The 22,915-nt window shown below is 44.3% G+C and overlaps 1 protein-coding gene across 1 annotated transcript in view; it reads left to right on the top strand.

Annotated features, from left to right (window-relative positions):
- The window catches only part of CFAP61 (cilia and flagella associated protein 61), a 232,240-nt gene that overhangs the window by 140,166 nt on the left and 69,159 nt on the right, over positions 1–22,915 (top strand). The window contains exon 21 of the mRNA XM_063443717.1: positions 15,852–16,144. Within this exon, the coding sequence (XP_063299787.1) occupies positions 15,852–16,144 (293 nt within the window). The remainder of the gene's footprint in view (positions 1–15,851; positions 16,145–22,915) is intronic.

Genomic DNA, 22,915 nt, shown 5'->3' on the forward strand with positions numbered 1-22,915 from the left:
TATACTGTAGATAGTTAAGTTTGAAACAAAAACAGACAGAACACACCAGACCTGTATAGGCTATAAATCTGAATGAACTATACACTATAATCTTGGTATCTCAAATATATCCATTGTACTCTTGGTTTTTCCAATTAACCTCTAGAATGTATACATCATACTATTGGTAAATTCCCATTACCCTCTATAATCTATATATTATACTCTTGGTGTTTCCTAAAAACCACTAGAATCTATGCATTATTTCCTTCAGACATTCCCATCAATGTGTGCCGTCTATACCAGCATTTCCCAACCTTTTTTGGACACGTTTCAATAAGAGGATGTGCAAGGCATATTGTTTTCCTCTCTTATAAAGCTGATAAATGCCATATTTACTTGAAGCTTTAGAGAAATACATACTCCTTTCGAAAAAGGCTTACTAATTTTAATTGTTTGCCAAATAGGAATGCAGACATTTTTCAAGTACCTCATTCAACCTATTACAACCCCAATTTATTTTCTTTCCCGCTCCCCCCCCCCATATGTCTTTTTATTGTTTTTAAGGTAAATAGCATGCACAGTTACAAATGAGTTAATACATGTCATTGTACAGAATAGTATTACAAAAATCATATGAATCACCCCTGAGCATTCACTTAAAATCTCCTGTACGTCCCACCAGGGGACACTCCCAAAAGATATGAAGTAGCGTACCTCTTTGCGCCTTGCATACGTGGCATACATGTGAGTCCCCTGGGAAGGCGTGCGCTATCCTGGACAACATATCCACAGTCACAGCTGTTACCTGATGGGATCCAATATCTGGGACTCCCAGGACCCCAAGTTCATTGGCAATTTACATATGTATGCTGTTATTCAAGGTGGTTTTCTGTTCAAAATATGTGCATGAAATACTGAACTGAAATCAGTTTAAGAGTGATAAGAGTTAGAAAAATATACAGCAGGGTAGGAAGTACCATATTTTTGGCCCAACCAAGAGACTAGTAGTCTGGTCCTTTTAACTAATGTGGTACTGGTCTTCATTAGCTATTTTTCATGGTTCTCTTTGATCAACCGACTCTCGGGCTTAGTGAGTTTTATGCCCAAAAATGTGACAAAGTCCTGCCTCCAGTCTACAACTCTAATTTGAACATGTTTGTAGCACCCTGTGATGTGGTCAGGGCTGGACTGGGAAGAAAATTCATCCAGGGTATTTTTTTATTACAGCGGCCCACTAAAAAAGGGGGCGGGGCCAGATAGGGAGTGTTTTGTCATTAACCATGACAAGCACGCCCCATCACAAAGTGAGCATGTTGGTTCAATGCTCTTCCAGGGTAGACCAAGCGCAGAGCTCTGCTGAAGAGCTCTGGCATGCGAAAAAGACCCTGTATTTGTTCTTCATAGCGCAAGCAAATTTAATAACATGCTTGCACTGTGTTTGCTTGAAATTTGTCTCTGGTGTCCCTATAGTTGGGATACCAGGAGACAAAAATGCTAGGAAAGCATATTGTGCAGTGTGTGTGAGGGTGCTGTGTGTGTGTGTGTAAGGGGTGTAGTGTGTGTGCGAGAGGGGTGCAGTGTGTGTGTGTAAGGGGTGTAGTGTGTTTGCGTGAGGGTGCTATGTGGGTAAGGGTGCTGTGTGTGATTGGTGCTGTGTGTGAGTGGATGGGTGCTGTGTTTGCGTGAGGGTGCTATGTGCGTGTGAGGAAGCTGTGTGTGAGGGTGCAGTGTGTGTGTGTGAGGGTGCTGTGAGTGTCAGGGGTGCAGTGTGTGTGTGTGTGTATGTGTGTGCTAGTGAGGGTGCTGTGAGTGTCAGGGATGCAGTGTGTGTGTGCTGTGCTGTGCGTGCCAGGGGTGCAGTGTGTGTGAGGGTGCTGTAAGTGTTAGGGGTGCAGTGTGTCTGTGCTGTGAGTGTCAGGGGTGCAGTGTGTGTGTGTGCTGTGAGTGTCAGGGGTGAAGTGTGTGTGTGTGCTGTGAGTGTTGGGGTGCAGTGTGTGGGTGCGTGCTGTGAGTGTCAGGGGTGCAGTGTGTGTGTGTGTGAGTGAGGGTGCTGTGAGTGTTAGGGGTGCAGCGTGTCTGTGAGTAAGTGAGGCTGCTGTGACCTGAGTGATGATATCCCCCCTCCCTGCTTACCTTTAGCCTGGGAGGGGGGATCCTGCTGCTGCTGTCTGGTGGTCCTAGTGGTGTGTGAACTCTAGCCAGTGGGGCTAGAGTTCACTCTCGTGAGACCCTGAGCGTTGCCATGGCAATGCTCCGAATCTCGCGAGAGGAACCCGGTGGAGCTGTAAGTTAGAGCTCCCCCGGGTTCATCTCCTGGCTGTCTCCCTCACTCTCTCCCTGCCGGTGGCCGCAATATACTGTATGTGGGTCGGTGAGGGAAATCTTTGATCTCCCCACCGGCCCGCCGTGGACTTGGTAAAAAAAAATAAAAAAAAGCCCTATACATTATAGTTTTGGCGATGCTCTCTAACTTTTGTAGACAGCGTGTTTTATCAATACATTTATTTTCTTGATAGATGTCTGTTAGCCTATATAGTCTATACCTGTTTATTCCTTTGGTAAATCCCATTAACCAGTATAGCCTATACAATTATATACTTCTTGGTAAATTTACTTTAACCTACATTTGCTTGGAAAATATAGACCTGTGAGCTTAACTTCTGTGGCTGGGAAAGTATTTGAAAGGTTATTAAGGGATACTATTCAAGACTATTCTTGAGAAGAACATGGTTATCAGCAAAAATCAGCATGGTTTTATGAAGCACCGATCATGTCAAACTAACTTGATTGCATTATAGGAAGAAATTAGTAGAAGTCTAGATCAGGGTGCAGTGGATGTGATTTATTTGGATTTTGCCAAGGCATTTGATACAGTTCCACACAATAGATTAGTGTTCAAACTCAAAGAAATCGATCTAGATGAAAATTCTTGTTCTTGGGTAGAACATTGGCTTAAAAATAGATTACAAAGAGTTGTCATTAATGGTACATTTTCAAGCTAGACAGAGGTGGCAAGTGGTGTCCCTCAGGGTTTTGTTTTGGGACCCCTTCTATTTAACATGTTTATAAATGATCTTGAAAAAAACATTGAAAGTCATATTTCAGTGTTTGCAGATGACACAAAACTCTGTAAAGTAATAGAATGTGAGCAAGATATTACTTTGTTGCAGAGGGATTTAGATAGACTTGACGACTGGGCACGCAAATGGCAGATTAAATTTAATGTAGAAAAAATGCAAAATTATCCACTTCGGCGTTGTCACAGTAGTTTACCCCAACTCGCAAGATTTAGTCTAACAATTGACAATATAGAGCAGAGATACGTCTTACCGGACCTTAGAATGGCCGGACTCGACGTAGAGGAGAGTAATACAGAGTCAGGAACGATCCGAGGTCAAGGGTACAAAGAGACAGCGAAAACAAGAACTAGCCAAGGTCTGGTACACAGTAATCAGTAAGCCGGCAAACAGGACAACACAGGGATAAAGAGATAAACGGAGTCAGATACAAAGCCAAGGTCAAGTATGAAAAATCACAACTGAACACAACAAGCGCTAAAGGGAACTGAAACAGAAACCACAATAGGGCATGGAGTTAAGGGAGAGGTAAGTATAAATACCCTAACATTTAATTTGATTGGCCCCTGTCATATCCACGCCCCCAAAATGTGAGTGTATGTGAGCCAATGGGAGCCAATGGGAGACCGTTTTAGTTTTCGCCTCCCACTTCCCCTTTAAGAGTGTGCCCGAGACGCGCGGCGCGCTCTTGGAGCTAGGCGGGACACGTGACCGCATCCCGCGGTCAGTGCCCGCATCCCGCGGTCAGTGCCCGCATCCCGCGGTCAGTGCCCACCGTCATCCGAGCCCCGAGCGAGCCGCGCGCGGCGGGAACTGAGGACCTCGGCTGCCCCCCGGATAAGGTAAGTACCACTACAGGCGTAAAGAATGCACAAGCAACTTATACCTTTAATGGAAGCGAATTAGGGATAACAATACACAAGAAGGACTTGGGAATTGTTATAGACAACAAACTATGCAACAATAGGCAATCTCAATCAGCAGTGGCTAAGCCCAGTGAGGTATTATCATGCATGAAAAAGGGCATTAATTCTCGGGATGATAATATAATTTTGCCTCTTTATAAATCACTGGTAAGACCACATATTGAATATGCTGTGCTATTTTGGGTACCTGTTCTAAGTAAGGATATTATGGCACTAGAAAGAGTGCAGAGACGGGCTACAAAATTTATAAAAGGAATGGAATATTTTAGCTATAAGGAAAGGTTAACAAATTTACACCTCGCCTCAGAGGGGATATGACAACATTATACAAATATATCCGGGGCCAATACAAACCATTGTGTGGAAATCTATTCACAAACAATACTTTACATAGGACACGACGTCATGTGTTTAGACTGGAAGAAAGAAGATTTAGCCTAAGGAAAGGAAAGTTTTTTTTTTTTTTTTACTGTAAGAACAATAAATATATGGAATTTTCTGCCTGAAGAAGTGGTTTTATCAGAGTCTTTACAGATGTTTAAAAAGCAACTAGATGCATACTTGCAAAAACAGAACATTCAATATTATCATTTTTCAACTGTAGGGGAATAGCTTATTGATGCAAGGATAAATCTGACTGCAATTCTGGGGTCAAGAGGGAATTTTTTTCCTCGCAAAAAATTGGAAGTGCTTTATACTGTTTTTATTTTTTGCCTTCCTTTGGATCAACAACAAAAACCAAATGACGAAGGCTGAACTTGATGGACACATGTCTCTTTTCAGCCTATGTAACTAAGTAACTAACATGTAACTACATAACCTATAAATATATTCTCTTGGTAGAGTATAATTAACCTGTATAGTCTATACTTTTACCTACTCCCTCGGTGGATTTCTATGTATCGTTATAGTCTACATAATTATATAGTCTACATAACGATACATTTATATTCTTGTCAAATTTCTACTTACCTGCATAGGCTAGAGCTTTGCACCCATCTCATAGTGGGTTTCCATTTACATGTTCTATATTGATATCAATGTTCTTGTTTATTACACTACTCACTGCTTATGGGGCAAAAACAATGCAATCCATGAAGCTTTAGTAGAATAATTCTCTGACATTAATTATTGTGTTATATGCTTTTTTTAAATAAATATTACACCTTTACACATTAATATCGGCCTTGGCAAAAACGCTACTCAATCTCTGAGGAAACCATTTTTCTTTTTATTTATGATTTTCCGTGTAACTAGTAAAATCATTATTGTTTTACTAATTAATATTACTTAGCTTTCTGTACAGAAATTGTTTTTCTTCTCATTATTCACAGTTTTTTGTTACACCTGTCCTATTTTTTGGATGTTAAGGTTACAAAACTGTAATAGCTTTTTTTTATTTGTCCTCAGCTGTCAGGAAACCTGCCAATTTTAGAAATACAGCTCTTTTCCAAATATGTAGTGCTTATTATAATATTAGCTCCTTTTGTAGCACTCCTTTACCAGCTGCTTAATTATACTGTGCATATAGTATTAATTATAGTATTTATTCTTCCATGGAGCCTGTCATTTTATTTTTTCCCCCTTAATATGGTGTTATATGTCTCCCAAGGAGTCCATTCATTTTCTCTGGAAAAATGTGTAATCTGACAGTCGTAATAGTATGATTTCAATGGCAAAATTTCAACTTTGTTGTTCGAGTTTGGCAAAAGCAAATGAAAGTTTGTTACAGTGTTTTAAGCAGTATTCAGTATTGTTAGTATATATCTCTTATTGAATACTAAAAGACAAGAATATTGTGAGAAGCTGGTTTAGATTTGTACAAAATTATTGGGGACGAAGATTATCATTTTTACTAATAGAAGCAGAAAGTGTAACATTTCCAATCCAACGTTACAGACATTGTTTCTTCGTGTGTTCCCATTCACAGATGTGTACAGATTCTGACATGGCATCAAGATCAACCAAATTACTGTCATTTATATTTCTTCTAAGAGTGTGGATCCATTATGACGTTACTAACAGGTCTGACCTTCATTACAATGACACATCAAGACATTTTACACACAGACAACGCTATTGTATAGTTTATACCAAACTGGGTTATTACTAACCTAGAAATTGATCAAGGAATAACAACTCAGTTGTTGATATGTTTTAGTTAATTTGGCCTACAATTTGCAATTACATTGACTATATATATATATATATATATATATATATATATATATATATATATATATATATATTTATTCCGTGTGTTTGTGATACTTTATGTGTTTAACTCCTTAAGGACCAAACTTCTGGAATAAAAGGGAATCATGACACATCATGTCATGTTGCCTTAAAGGGGTTAAAGAAGTAAACACATAATGGGTAGTTCCAAAAATGGGAGAGTATAATGATAAAAATGAATCCTTTATTATTCTGATTAAAACCACTGTGCATAATTTTAACACACTGCAAAAAAAAAAATCAAAAAGTAATTTAAGAAAAGATCAATATTTCAGGACAGATTTATTTTTCTTCATAAACCCTACCATTTTTTGGAACTATGGGTTTGTTTCTATTGCACCTTTTTGAAAGGTTTGTAGGGTTATCTCTTCAGAGAGACCTTTTTGTGGTGACCACAGTATCCTTCAGCCATGATCCTTTCGTTATTGTGTTTAAAGGAAAACTTTAGGTACTTAGATGTCTTTAATGCATATCAACACTTTTAAGGTATGATAGCTTGCCTTGCTTAAAATGTATGTTGGACAATGTCCTAGTGTTCGCTGAAAAATATATTCTGCACTGCCCACCTTTTATGGTCAGAGCAAACAGATGTTTTTTTTGGTTTTTTTTTAATTCTTTATTTTTGCAGTGCAGGATTATGTACACAATTTTAAGTAAACATTGTGAAGGATACATCAAGATAAAGCAGTGGTGTGACATACAATAACAGGAAAGAGTGCACTGATTTTATATTTATACCTGACTTGGTGAATTGGCATGCGTCAAACGAGTATTTAGATGAGCTTATTACAATTACGTTCAGTCTAGTGACAACATTATATACGAGTAATGATATGATATTCACCAGGAGTATTAATCCTAAGATTTAGTCAGGCTAAGTAACTGGTGGGGTATAGAAATTAAATAAAACAAAATTAATGTATGCATGCTGATTAGGTCAAGATATAACTACATGCTAGTTGGAACAGCAAGGGTTGTGGTTACAAGCAATCAATTAGTAGACAAGACTGCCTGCAATGCGAGCGTGCTTGTGTCGTACCAAAACCCAAGATGGCCATGCCATAAAGCTTAGTGAGCGTGACTTTCATAGGGTTGGTTGCCTATGTTATAATACATCGTTAGAGGACAAGATGTGGATGCCCCTGTGCACCTTCTGTCATTACGGCAGCATTTATAGCAGGGTAACGTAGAGGCCAATTTAAAAGTAAAGGCAAAATTAAAAATGAGCCAGTGGGAGTATTCAAACAGTAAGGGTTTAACTGCTATGACATGCGTGAAGCATAGCATCTCATGGTTCCATCCACTGCGCAACATGGAACTCACGATTACTGTAGGTAAGTCCTGATTGTTCATCCAACGCCTGAAGCGTGGAGGGCATTGCTGGCGTGGTGGCCATCATGCAGGCCTTCGGTGATATCTCCCTGGGCCGGTTGTTGTAGCTCGGCTGCGAAGTGTTGCGGACCCATGAGGGCCACAGGGCTCGGTGTTTCTGTGGCAGGAGTCAGCTCCGGAAAGCCTCTTCATGAGGTGTAGCCTCGCAGCCGCTCTTGTTGCAGCGTTGGTCGGGGAGAGGTGCTTTGTGCTGCGTCGGTAGCTGGATTCGAGGTCAGGCGCTCTAGTAGTGTGAGTCGCTTGCGTTAAGGTCCCTTTGTTGCTTGTGTGCGGGTGGGAGAGTGTATTTCTCAAGGCCCTCTGGTATCTGCTTTGCCTGACGGCCATCTTTGATGCTCGGGGTACCTGCTTATAATATTTGTGTCTCGCCGCTGGTCTTATCCACGAGGCCACCTTTAGGTCAGCTTGTCGGTGGGTTGCCCCTCGGCTTAGGAGGGCTTTCCTGAGGCCTTCGCATAGCTGGTCAAACACTGCCATAGGGGACATGAGTGCTTTAGAGCGGGTGCTCCGCTTTGTAGATCTAGGCTGGGCGGCCATCTTGGTTGTACCTTGTGGATCTGCTGCGCCGCCATGTCTTGTGGCTGTGCTGCTCGCTTTCCTTGCTGGTCTGTGTGGCCAGAGGGGACCGGGATATCCACCACCAGTCAAGCGGGGGGGAGAGGTAGGCAGTGATGAGATTGCTTGTGGGCTCGTGCGCCGAGGGGAGCAGCCGTCTCCCCCCCGCTTCGGCCCCAGCAGGCCGCATTTGGATCTCTGTGATCCCGGCTTTGGCATGCACCGGAGTGGTTTCGTTGTGCTCAGCGGGGCACGCCCGACATGGGTGGCGCACCCTCGAGCGATTTCGGGCTTGATAGCCGCTGCTTTTGGTCCTGTTTCCACCCGTCGAGCCGGAGCTCTTGTCAGATGCGTCTGCACGGCTCGGTGGTCAGGCTCCGGCCCCGGCAAACAGATGTTTTATTGGTAACCATACAGGTTAGACAAATATAAAAAAAAAAAACAATCATGTACTCCTCTACTGTCCATTGCTTTGCGGGAGTCTATTTCACTTAGACGTCAGGTTCCCAAATATTACTAGCTTCACTGATCCGGCTCGCTTTATGTGCGTTCTTATTTTGACGAGACCATTCCATACACAGCCATTTCTTTTTATATACCCAATATAACACGGACAATTGCAATACAATAAATGTGCAAGCAGTAAAACACAGCAGACCGTAACAATGAAATATAGCATTTCACAAATCCACCATAAGATTTTGCAATTATTAGGTAGAAAAGGAAATAACGCAGAAGAGGGAAGTTAAGGTAGAACAAATGTGACGACATTTCCCTGAATGAGGTCGATATGCTCAGTGTAGACAAACATTATACAAGGAAGCCTCTTCTGTATGAGCCTAGTGGTTCTCAAGAACAATCAAGAGAGGGAGAAGAGTGATATAATTTATCTATATACATGGCATTATAAATATGGGCTTTTATGACTGATATGAGAGGAACAAAATCCTTTAACTAGTGAAGTGCAATGGGCTTTAGTATAGTTACCTGCGGTTGGGTAGCAATTTATTGTCCCATTTAGCTATTGTGAGAAGTGGACAATAAAAACATCCAAGAGTCAGGTGAAAGAGGCATTTAAAAAGTTTTGAAAATGAGGGAAGCTTGTTTGGACCAGAAGGTCGATTAAGTTAACAGGAATTTATATAAATCTTTGGTAGTTAATGGCACTAAGAAGTACAGAGTTGGGATTTACCACTCATAATATTTATACTGTACACCAGGGGTCGTCAACTTGTTCCCTATTGGGCGATTCGGGCTTTCAGGTGGGCCGTGGATTGTTCTGCGTAAAATGCCGGTGGGCTAAGATGCGCAGGCTGGCAGGGGAGATCCTGTCATCTCCCATGCCGGCTCATGCAGAGCCAGCCTTGCTGTGAGACCTCTCGGGCTGGTGAGGAGATCAAACATCTCCCTCACCGGCCCGCTGGCACTAAGTTCCAGCAGAAGGAGGGAAGGCCTTGTAGGCCCTGTGTTCCTCCGAAGAGCAGGCTGGTCGGAGCGTTGCTATGCGTTACCATGGCAACTCTCCAATACATTGCTGTGCGTGCGGGAGGACAGGAGAGTCAGCCTTCAGCCAGAAGAGCTGCAGGCAAAAGTGAAAGTGCCACCACTGTACACCCAGGGCTTGCAGCCTTACATGCTCCCTCCCTGACCAAGGTAAGAAGAAGGGAGAGGGAGACATTGAACTGGATTTGCACATATCACCTACCTTCACACAACATAGACCCCTGAATATTCACCCCTCACACACTACACCCCTCACACACACAAATACACACTGCCCACACACACACACACAATACCCCCTCACACACACTACCCCCTCACACACACTGCCACTCACACACACTGCCACTCACACACAATACCCCACACACACTGTCCCACATTGCCTCCTCACGCACACTGCCCCACACATACACACATTGCCCCACTGACACACCCACTGCCTTACACACACTTGAGCCCACCCCTCACAGATTGCCCACCTCCAGGGCCGGCGCGTCCATAAGGCGGCTCAGGCGGCCGCCTTAGGGCACACCGGCCCGGGGGGCGCAAAAGTCCGGGTGACCGGCAGGAGGTTGGGAAGCGCATAGCTCCCCTCTCCTGCCGGTCACTTCTTGTAGCGTGGCCGAGCGCAAGCCGGCAGTGCCGCGGACTGTGTGGAGGGGGCGGGGATATGAACACGTCATATCCCTGCTCCCTCTGTAGCACACAGCGCGGCTGGCGCCCAGCAGGGGCAGAGCTACCGCCGGCCCCCTACGTCAGCATGGGAGCAGAGAGGAGGCAGAGAGGAGGGGGGCTGGGCAGGACCAGCTCCTCCAACTCCCAACTACCTCAGGCAGCACTTTGGATCTCAGGTAAGCCACCCTCCTGAACCTGTCTGTCAATGTGTGTATGTCTGTCTGTCTGTCAGTGTGTGTATGTCTGTCTGTCTGTCAGTGTGTGTGTGTATGTCTGTCTGTCAGTGTGTGTGTGTGTATATCTGTCTGTCAGTGTGTGTGTATGTCTGTCTGTCAGTGTGTGTGTGTGTCTGTCTGTCAGTGTGTGTGTGTGTATGTCTGTCAGTGTGTGTGTATGTCTGTCTGTGTATGTCTGTCTGTCAGTGTGTGTGTGTATGTCTGTCTTTCAGTTTGTGTGTGTGTATGTCTGTCTGTCAGTGTGTGTGTCTGTATGTCAGTGTATGTCTGTCAGTGTGTGTGTATGTCTGTCTGTCAGTGTGTGTGTATGTCTGTCTGTCAGTGTGTGTGTATTTCTGTCAGTGTGTGTGTATGTCCGTCAGCGTGTGTGTGTGTCTGTCTGTCAGTGTGTGTGTATGTCTGTCTGTCAGTGTATGTCTGTCTGTGTGTGTGTATGTCTGTCAGTGTGTGTATGTCTGTCTGTCAGTGTATGTCTGTCAGTGTGTGTATGTCTGTCAGTGTGTGTGTGTCTGTCTGTCTGTCAGTGTGTGTATGTATGTCAGTGTGTGTGTATTTCTGTCTGTCAGTGTGTGTGTATTTCTGTCAGAGTGTGTGTATTTCTGTCAGTGTGTGTGTCTGTCTCTGTCAGTGTGTGTGTGTGCCTCTCTGTCAGTGTGTGTGTGTGTGCCTGTCAGTGTGTATGTGTGTCTGTCTGTCAGTGTTTGTGTGTGTGAGTGTATATGTCTGTCAGTGTGTGTGTCTGTCTGTCAGTGTTTGTGTGTGTATGTGTCTGTCAGTGTGTGTGTATGTCTGTCAGTGTTTGTGTGTATATGTCTGTCTGTCAGTGTGTGTGTATATGTCTGTCTGTCAGTGTGTGTGTATATGTCTGTCTATCAGTGTGTGTGTGTATATGTCTGTCAGTGTGTGTGTATATCAGTCTGTCAGTGTGTGTGTGTATATGTCTCAGTGTGTGTGTATATGTCTGTCTGTCAGTGTGTGTGTGTGTGTCTTTCTGTATCATTGTGTATGTATGTCTCTATATGCCTCTCTGTTTCTTTATGTCTGTGTCTGTATTTCTGTGTGTGCCTGTGTCTGTATGAATGTATGTCTGTGTTTGCACGACAATGTAACTGTATGTGTAGATTGTATGACTGTGTTTGTTTGATTGTGTGACTTTTAGGACTGTGTGTCTGTATATCTTTGTGACTGTGCCTGAATAATTATGTCTGTGTGGTTGTATGGTTGTGTGTCTGTATGTTTGTGTATTTGTGCATGTATGTATTTTTGCCTGTATCCATGTCTATGTGGGAGAAAAAGAGAGATAGATAGGGACTGGGGGGAAGAAAGAGACAGAAAGGGGCTGGCGGGGAAGTAAGAAATACAGAAGAGGGGTTGTAGGAGACACACTAAAGGGCACAAAGGGGCCAAAGGGGTAAGACATTGAAGAGGTTGGATATGCAACACTAATGGGGGTAAGAAATTCAAAAGGGGGCTACGAGACACAGAGGTGAAGATGCATTGTTTATCTTTGGGGGGAGGCGTGGGGTGGGGCGTCAAAATGCATCTTCGCCTGTGTAGTCAAAAATCCTAGCACCGGCCCTGCCCACCTCTCATACACTGCCCCCCCTCACACACTCAGAGCACCCCTCAAACAGACTCACACACACCACCCGTCACACACAGTGCACCCCTTACACAGCACCTCACACACACACAGCACCACCAACACACTTCAGCCTTCACACACATACTGCAGTCTTGACTCAACTTTACTGTTGGAAGCAATTATATGAAATCAGAATCAAGGGCTGCATAAACAAAGATATTAAACTCCTAAACGTCAGAGAATTGAGCCGTGAGACTGCGGAAACATGATATATACACCAAAACTGCTTCATTAAGCTAAAGTTGTTTTGGTAACTATAGTGTCCCTCTAATGTTTGCAAAAAGCGAGAGAGATACCAAACTAGCTTTCATCCATTTTTCTACTGCTCTGATTGATGTTTGTTTTGTTATTGGGTGAAAATGTTTGCTGGGGGAAAATCTACTCCAACTACTCTATTAATGACAATTTGAAACACATTGCTCTCACAGTTCTCTTACCTTGCTATGTCTTCTGAATCTGGTGGATCACTTCATTAGAATGTGCATATATATTTATTAGATTTATTAGTAGTATAACTTATAATGTGCATTTCAATTTGTACATTTGCTCATTTGTGCCATTACAGAGAGAACCTTTGCATTCAGGGCCGGCGCTACCATAAGGTGGCCCAGACCGCCGCCTTAGGGCGCACCGGCCCTGGGGGCGCACAATCAGGCTGACCGGAAGGAGGGAAGCGCACTGCGCTCCTCTCCAGCCGACGACCTATTGTAGCGTGGCCGAGCGCTACCAGGGTGGCAGGGGGCCCGGCCGCCCCTGCGACCCGGTATGTACCCACTGGGCCAGCCTCTTCCCCTGGGGGGCCAGGAGCCGGCTACCTCAGGGCCCCCTGAGGCTGGCCTTGGTATCACCGGGCGTCCGGTTCTGCGGGCGCACGAGGGAGCACTCTCCCATGTGTGCTTCCTCTTCAGCTCCCTCGCGCGCCGCATACTGATACCGGAGCCGGAAGATGACGTCATCTTCCGGCACCGGCATCCGGTGCGCGAGGGAGCTGAATAGAAAGCACACATGGGAGAGTGCTCCCGCGCCAGCCAGCCTGCCTGCCCACCTACCTGCCCACCTACCTGCCCAGGAGCCCAGCAGCACCACTGGACCCCAGGGAATCCCTTCAGCACTCCAAAAGATAAGGAGGCTGGGGGATTAATTTAAAAAAAAAAGAAATGTGTGAGTGTCAGTGAGTGTGTCTGCTAGTGTCAGTGTGTGTCTGCTAGTGAGTGTCAATGTGTGTGTCTGCTAGTGAGTGTCAATGTGTGTGTCTGCTAGTGAGTGTCAGTGTGTGTGTCTGCTAGTGTCAGTGTGTGTGTCTGCTAGTGTGTGTCAGTGTGTGTGTCTGCTAGTGAGTGTCAGTGTGTGTGTCTGCTAGTGAGTGTCAGTGTGTGTGTCTGCTAGTGTCAGTGTGTGTGTCTGCTAGTGAGTGTCAGTGTGTGTGTCTGCTAGTGTCAGTGTGTGTGTCTGCTAGTGTCAGTGTGTGTGTCTGCTAGTGTCAGTGTGTGAGTCTGCTAGTGTCAGTGTGTGTGTCTGCTAGTGTCAGTGTGTGTGTCTGCTAGTGAGTGTCAGTGTGTGTGTCTGCTAGTGTCAGTGTGTGTGTCTGCTAGTGAGTGTCAGTGTGTGTGTCTGCTAGTGTCAGTGTGTGTGTCTGCTAGTGAGTGTCAGTGTGTGTGTCTGCTAGTGAGTGTCAGTGAGTGTGTCTGCTAGTGAGTGTCAGTGAGTGTGTTACTGTGTGTCTCTGACTGAGTGTGTTTGTGTGTGTATTAGTGAGTCGGTTTGATGTCTGTTAGTGAGTGTGTGTTTGTCAGTGAGAGTGTATGTTTTGTAAGTGAGTGTGTATGTATGTCTGTCGCTGAGTGTGTCTGTCAGTAAATGTGTGTGTCTGTTAGCTGGTGTGTATGCATCTGTTCGTGAGTGTGTGTGTGTGTCTTCTGCACTTACCTTTCTCCAGCGCCGGACTCCCTTGGCGCTGGGGATCCCTCCGCCTCTCAGCTCCGAATGCTCTTGCCGCGCATGCATTCAAACCGCCCATAGGAAAGCTTTACTCAATGCTTTCCTATGGACGTTCAGTGTCTTAGAATAGCGGAAGCTCCTCTAGCGGCTGTCAGTGAGACAGCCACTAGAGGCTAGATTAACCCTCGGTGAAACATAGCAGTTTCTCTGAAACTGCTATGTTTTCAGCTGCAGGGTTAAAACTAGAGGGACCTGACACCCAGACCACTTCATTGAGCTGATGTGATCTGGGTGTCTGTAGTGGTCCTTTAAGTGTGTGTGCATCTGCATGCACTGGCGTACATACCGCGGTCGCAGGGGTCACAGCCCTGCAACCAGGTGCCCGCCGCCATGTGTTGCGGCCCCAGCCCGAGCAGAGTAAGCGATGTGATGGGGCTGGGCTGCAGGACAGGACTCCAAGGAGCCGGACAGCATGCACCCAAGGGACAAGATTGAACTGATGTAAGTATGTAATTGTGTATGTCTCTGTATGTATGTATGTCTCTGTATGTCTCTGTATGTCTTTGTATGTATGTTTCTGTATGCCTGTATGTCTCTGTATGCCTGTATGTCTTTGTATGTATGTTTCTGTATGCCTGTATGTCTTTGTATGTACAAATGTATGTGTCTGTATGCCTGTATGTCTTTGTACGTATGTGTCTGTATGCCTGTATGTCTCTGTATACCTGTATATATGTACGTGTCTGTATGACGGTATGTCTCTGTATGCCTGTATGTATGTATGTATGTATGTATGTATGTGTCTGCAGTCCAGTATTGCATACAACAGACTTCATTTTTACAATCTTTGCATTTCACTTTTTCTATCTTAGAATTACATTTATATTATTTTGTAAATAGAGGCTTACAGGATTATTTCAAATATATTCAGTTTAAGTCATCGTAATCCAAGAAACAATGTAATGATTTTAGCGCCTAATAGGGTGTAGTTGCGGGATAAAATGAAAGGAATACCTTCGTTGGTTATATTTGGTGTTATGTTTTTTATTTTGTACTCTCCTTCTGGCTCAAACCAACAAGTACAGCTATCTAGAAATTTTAATGAATTCTCGGTATAATAAATGATGTAACTATATATCCTAATATTCATTAGATATTACATCAACCTGTACATTATGTTTATTTACGGAATGTCATCATACGCTGCTTATAAGGTACAGAGTTTCTGTGTTAAACACTCGAAGATGTTCTGTTTGCAAATCACTACCCTGCTTACTCACTTTGCAGTTATTCATCAGCGATATCCAGCTACGTAAGAATGATCTGAAAGCCCTATACTGGTGTTTATTCCATTAGCTGTACATACATGTGTTGCTTTTATAAAGATTAGGAACAATTCCATAAAACCCACTGATTGAAGTACAAAACATGTATTATTTTCTGTGAACAGGATATTCCTTTTTAATTTGGACATTGCTAAACAATATTTATCTGTGCTAAGCACACCATGGCCGTGGGATGTTATGTTCAGATTAGCTTGTTTGCTGTTGCTAGGTAACGCTATTTGCTCCCTTCATCACATACATAATAGGGTCACAGATAGCAAAAATGTGCCATAACATTCTGTTATACAAATATAATCTCATTTTGCCCTGTAACACGTATGCTTTTTTTTTTTTTTTAGGTAATGTTATTGTATATGGGAATACACTGGATAGTTACACCACTGTTTCAACCCTTTTGTCCATTGGAATAAGTGGTCATCGCATCCATCTAGTGCAGCCTCCTTTAACCTCCAATGTTACCTGCTTTAACAACCCGGTTATAGAAGAAACCGTACACAAAGCCTTGGCAGCATCTGGGGTCACTTCCTACTACAGTTGTAAGCTGGCGCAATGGAACGATGGTGCTCAAGCAGAAACTATTGAAAATGCCTCTTTCACTACAGACACTAAGCCACTGAAGTTAAATTGCTGTGTAAGTAGACTGATCGCGCAGGGCTATTGGGCATAAATGATACAAAATTATTTAAAGAGATTTCACTAACAGAATTACATAATGTATAATCCAGCGTCTGTACAATATTACAAATATGCACTATCCAATGGTGACTTGGTTTTGGCAGCATTAGTAGCATAGTAATCTAGATTGTAAAAGACCCGAGTCCATTGACTTCAACCTTTAAAACACATATTTTATGCTATTGATCCAAAATAAGGAAAACAAAACATTTGAATAAATGGCTTTCCTTCTTGTCTTATAGTGGATCAACAACCAATCGTATTATTATCCTTGAATAAAAAAATAATAAACATCCAGGCCTGTTTGAAAAATATCTGTTGAATCTGTTAAAACGATCTCTTTAGGCAGAGAGACATATTTATTGTTCTTACTGTAACGAGCCCTTTCCTCTGCTCTAAACAAAAACCCCTTTGGTCCAGTCTCAATGGTTGACCTCTTGTCTCTTCTATATTCTGATATCATATGCCCTCTAAGACACCTTTTTTTCCCCCCAAAAAAACGCTTTTCCCCCCCCTCTGTATAACTAATGATTTACATCCCCCTTATTAATGTTATAGCTCGCTCTTTTTCAGATTCTGCAATATCTTTCTTTAAAACTGGTGAGCAAAATTACACTGCATATTCAAAGTGGGGTCTTACCTTTTTTTTTTTTTTTTTAATATATTCTCTTTTTAGTCACCAATAGAAAAATGTCAGTGCAGATTAGTGCCTTTGTACATCATTGTCATCATTGACAATTACTAAAAGTGCATTTTCAACAATAAATAAATTTTTGTCAACATTCCGTTTGGCTGTTAGTTGCCATTATTTTTTTTTTTACTGTAATCTGCAGAATAGCTACAGGAAAAACAATAACCTTGTGGTCTTACCTTTTTAAAGAGGCAAAATCTTATTGTTGTTTTTTTTTTTAATTCTTTATTTTTAGGTATGCAGGTGAGTACAACAGTGCCTGTGTCGCCACAACAGCGTTAGCAGGCTCGTTTTGCATATTTATATTAGTACAATAATGTGGCACATTCTGTTTTTTAATTTCTTAACGTTTCCATCTTGACAAAGGTAGCATGCAAAAAGTGTGCATTTACGGCTTATGCAAAATCCCAGTATGTTACATCATAGATGAATGTAGATATACAGTTGCCTATACTATACATGTAACTACAAGCGCATCTGACATGAGGCCTATTTAGCTACTCACCAAGAATTTTTTAAATTATATGAATTTTATATTTTTCAATGCAATATAGTCTGCGTAAACAATAAGACAAACGTTATAACATTCCGGCGTATGCAAGAGCCTGTGATACAAGTTGGTCAATGGTACATCAGTATACGGTGGGTAGGTCATCGTGCCTCCAATCATTTTCTATGTCTACAGAGCTTTTGCTACCCTGTCTCTTATCGTGTTGCGTTCGACACACGCTCGCTCCCATGTAAAGCATGGGGAGAGAAAAAGAAGAGAAAGAAAGAAAATTATAGATATATAAAAGGAAAAAAGGGGCCCCTGCAGCGTGCGGCGGGAAATATGTGCGACCCAGATCATATCGTTAGTAACCACGTTGCCTTCCCATAGGCACTTTCTATAGCGACTGCCTATCCTGCCATCTAGCTTCCCATAGGGCTCCTCTCATTCCCTCCCTGTCCCAGTGGGCTGTTATCCCAGGGTTCCCAAATTTTTTGGAACGCTGCTGTGGTGCCTTTCACCCTGGCTGTGAGATCATCCATTAATCTACTATCCCTAACCTTAGAATATACTTCTGTAAATCTTGGTCCCTCAGGCGCCAACTACGCTGTCGCTATCGTTCTACGTGCACTTAGAGTGATTTTGTGCAGTAATTTTTGCTCCCTCCTAGTCCACCCCTCCACTGACCTATTCAGGAGGTATACCCACGGGTCCAGAGCCGGTGATCTAGAAAAGATCTGTCGCACTAAGTTCTCTACCGATTTCCAAAATCTATGCACGGACGGGCATTCCCACCACATGTGAATGTACGTTCCTCAGTGGTTATTTTATGCATTCTTAATAGCTTCACTGGGGTGGTATACCACCGGAACATGGTTTTCCACGCCTGTTCCTGAAGCATCACGCATATTGATGTATTTTTGTTGGCTTCCCAGATCTCCTGCCATTCAACCCCCTCAAGGGTCTCGCCCAGGTCCCTCTCCCACTGGTTCGTGTAAGTCAGTCTGCCCCACTCCGTGTTTTCGGAGCTAAGGTGGGCATACAGCAGCGTTATTAAACCCTTCGGTGCTCTCTCTGCCGCGCACAGCCTCTCGAAGAAGGTCAGCTGTCTACAGGCTGCCGTTTTTATGTGGGGGCGGTTAGCAAAGTCTCTAAGTTGAACGTATCTGAAAAAGTCGGACGGTGATAAGTGATGATGTTGCTGAAGGTCTGTGAACTGCACTATTTCTCCTCCCTGGAACATGTTGCCAATTCTCTGTAGACCAACCCTTTCTATGTTCCGAAATTCCCTCGCTGCCCTACTTCGGGGGAAGGCTCTGTTTCGAAGCAACGGCGTTAGTGGGGACGGGAATGATGCCAGACCGTATTTGACGTTAGTCGCATCCCATATGCGTATTGCGTTCAAGATTGCTGGGCACGTCGCCCTTATTATAGGTCTGTGTTCCTTCGGTACCCATGTAAACTGTGGAAGGTCCAATCCTGCCATGAGAGCCTCTATGTCTACCCATTTCCGTTCGTCCGGTGGGGAATGCCACATCACCACCTGCGCCAGTTGGGCCGCCAGGTAATAAAAATAAAGGTTTGGCAAACCCAGTCCCCCTCTATCCTTTCTCCTGTATAAGACCTGTCTGGCGATCCTGTGTCTCCTGTTCTGCCATATGAAATTTCCGATTGCGCGTTGCAGGGGTACAAGTTGTGTTTTTGTAATGCGTATGTGCAGCGTCTGAAACAAGAAGAGGATTCGTGGGATAATATTCATCTTGACGGAATGAATTCTTCCTATCCACGAGATTGGTTTGTCCACCCACTTTTCTAGGTCCCCTATCAGAGTTCTGAACATCGGCGTATAGATTGCAGCATATAGCGTGCTAGAGTCCGCAGTCAAGTTTATTCCTAAATATTTTAGGGAATCAGATTCCATTCGCACCTGATGTGTGTCCCGCAGCCTGGCCACTGCGTCCGGAGACATCCCTACTGGTAGGGCACTAGACATAGTGATGTTAGCTTTGTACCCTGAAATCGCCCCATATTCCTTTATCACTTCCCGTAGACCTCCCATCGAGTCCATCGGGTTCGTTAGGTTCAAGAGAACATCATCTGCGTAGGCGGAGACTTTAAACTCGCTCCCGCCCAGCATCACTCCCCGAATATTTGGGTGTCTTCGTATCGCTTGTAAAAAGGGCTCCAAGGCCAGAACGAATAATAGGGGGGAGAGTGGGCACCCCTGCCTGGGGCCATTGTGCAATTGAAAAGAGCGTAACCGAGCCCCCGTGATCCGTACCTGTGCCCTCACGTTGCTGTACATCGCCTTGGTAAGCGCTATATATTCTGCCGGGAATCCCAGGTGTGTGAGCAGGGTAAACAGGTATGGCCACCTGACCCGATCAAAAGCCTTCTCGGCATCTATGGAAAAGACCAGCGTGGGTGTCCTCGTGACCGTTTGTTTCCAGATAAGATCTATATTCCTCCTGTTTTTTTCAAAAAAGTTGTCTACCGGGTATGAATCCAACCTGATCTGTGTTGATGACTGAGTCCAAAAGCGGGTTCAACCTGTCTGCCTGTATTTTGGCTAGTATTTTCATGTCATGGTTGATGAGGGAAATCGGTCTGTAATTTTCCGGTTCAAGCGGGTCCTTGCTGGGTTTTGGTAGCAGTACTATAGTGGCCAGTGACATTTCCCGGTCGGGGGCGGACGCCCTTCTCCACTCCGCGAACAGCTTCACCAATCTCGGCGTGAGTTCTTCTTGAAAAGCCTTGTAATAAGCTCCGTCTAAGCTGTCAGGCCCGGGCGCCTTATTCCCACTCAAACCTGAGATAGCTCTATCCACATCTTCCTCTGTTATGTCTGCAGCGAGACTATTTATAGCTTCCCTCGACAGTTTAGTCAACTCCAGTCCTTCCAGGAATCTTAATTTGTGTTCTTCTTCACGACCGTCCTGTTGAACATCTCCCGGGGTATGGTTATACAATCGTTTGTAAAAGTCTTCAAATACAGCGGCGATATCCTGTGGGTTTGTTTTTATAGAGCCGGTGTTTTATGGCCGTTACATGGGATCTGTCCTGTCTAGGTCTGAGCGTTCTGGCCAGGAGTGTGTCCATTTTGTTGGCCTGCTCGTAATATGTACTCCTACCCCACAGCATTGATTTTGCCGTGTCGTCTAGCAGTGTCTTGCGGATGGACCGTCGTACAGATTCTAATTGACGATATGTTCCGTCTTCCGGTGTCATTTGGTGCCGCTGTTCAAGATTTCTGAGTCGGGTCATGAGAGCTTCCAGCTGTTGGAATTTCAGTTTCTTTTTCCAAGTTGCAATTTTGATCACTGATTTATGGGCTGCCCATACCGTGCTCATCTGCATGTCAGGGGTATCGTTTAACTGAAAATATTCTCGTATCTCTGTCTTTATTTGTTCCGCTATCCGTTCATCCCTAAGTAGTGAGTTGTTAAGTCTCCACGTCCAAGGGGTCGCCGCGCATAGGTTTCCCAGAGTGATGAACACCTCAGCGTGGTCAGACCAGGAGATATTTCCCACTGCCATCCCCGTTATCCGAGCCATGCTGATTGTATTTACAAGGAACAGATCTATCCTAGAATATGTCCCATGGGGCGCGGAATAGTAGAAATAGTCCCTTTCCCCTGGGTGTTGAGCACGCCACACGTCTATTAGACCTGTTGCTGCTATAAAGTCCCGAAGCAGCTTATCCTGCCCTCCCTTTCCCTGAGATCTAGGGCCTCCTTCCCTCCTGGTCCTGTCCACCGCCGGGCATGACACCGCGTTGAAATCCCCTCCCGTTATGATCATTCCGTGCGGTAAAACCGCTAGTTTGTCCTTCAGCTTGGTCCAGAACTCCGGGTCCGGCTGATTTGGAGCATAGACATTTACGAGATGTATGGTATGCGAGAAGAGAGTGCCTGTCACTATAACGAACCGTCCATCTGGGTCGGCCTCCCATGAGCCACGCCAAATGGGCAGCTATGACGTATTACTATGGCAGTTCCGTTCCTTTTGCAGTGTGACCTAGCCTCAAATGATTCTTTGCGATCTCTCAAGCGAAACTTCGCTTGCTTTGGTAGATGAGTCTCCTGCACAAAAGCTATGTCCGAATTCAGAGAAAAGAGAAAGGGCCAAAAATAAGCCCAAATGGAGAGTAATAGGGGAGGGAAGTCCCTACCTTTTAATAATCCTAAAGGGAAACACAAAGTAAATAAAATAGATAGGAAGGGGAGTAGTACTGGACCAAGCCTGGGGGGGTAATACTAAGACAGCTGCTCACTGTACAAGGAGACAAGCTAGTCTTTGTCCTATTTCAAAGAATCCCCCGTCCGGTTTGAGAGACTCACAGTAACTTAAAACAGAGTAGTAGAGTGGACTTGGAAAAATAGGGCTAAAAAGGAGACAGCACTGTAAGGAAAAAAAAACCCCACTAAACCCCCACTGGTACTGAGTCCAAAGCAAGGACTCCTATAGTGAGTAGACTGTCCCTGAATACCTCAGCACAGTGGATAAACCACTTGTGCTTACCAAGTTCCAAGTCCCTACCCAGTCCCTGCCTATCTCAATAACTTAAGTTAAATTAAACAAAAATCATTATTAGTGCTACCTATAAAGTGCAGAGTAATTAAATAAAGAGGCTAGCTCGACGCGCGTTTCGGCGTTACAGCACGCCGTCGTCAGGAGCAGTAAGCTTATGGTGTCCCCTGAACCTGTTTAAATACCTTCACATATCAGCTTAGTTGGTGCCGGCTGTGTGCGGTCACGTGAGTATGTGCGTCATCCTAAGCTCCTCCCCACGAGTCGCATCATGTGACGCGGACCAGGAAGTAATGTCCTGGGTGGGGAGAATATGTGGACGTCATCCGACACTCCTCCCCGTGGTCGCGTCACATGACGCGGACCGGGAGGCAGTGTCCTAGATAGTACGAGCGTGTCTCCAAACACGCCCCCGGCCAATCACCAGCATGGGTGGGGAGGTATACCCGCCCACTATTGCGGAGAAAGTGTCCGCCCCCCTTAGAGAGGCGAAAACGGGCTCGGTCCCATAGGATTCCAGGCAGGGACCCGTTCTAAATGAGAAATATCCCTATGTTGTGCGGAGATATGAACATCAATGTTAAAGGGTCCAATTACAATGCAAACCAAAATGATGAGTATGAAATACTGCATAACGAAGGAGCAGGATTTTGTCCGAATTCAACCTTTTCAGTTCTCTAAACATCATTCTACGTTTCCTAGGTGCGTTAAGGCCTTTAACGTTTAATGAGATTATTTTTACGGCCATGATCTTTCACTAAGAACTACGTTTAAATTCACAGCCGTCCCCGCTCCTACAGCCCCTCTCTGGTGTCTCCAGCCACCGGCCCGTCCGCTATATCTCCTGGACCACCCGCTCCCCACGCCCCTCCAAAATACAGACATAGGAAAAAGAGGAATAAGAAAGAAGGAAAAAGAAAAACAAAAGGATGAATTAAGTAAGCCTGTGGCAAAATCTTATTTTAACCAAATAATTCAATACCTCTTTTTTTTTTTTTTTTTATTCTTTATTTAGG

This window comes from Pelobates fuscus, chromosome 2, assembly GCF_036172605.1.
Source record: "Pelobates fuscus isolate aPelFus1 chromosome 2, aPelFus1.pri, whole genome shotgun sequence".
Taxonomy (NCBI): domain Eukaryota; kingdom Metazoa; phylum Chordata; class Amphibia; order Anura; family Pelobatidae; genus Pelobates; species Pelobates fuscus.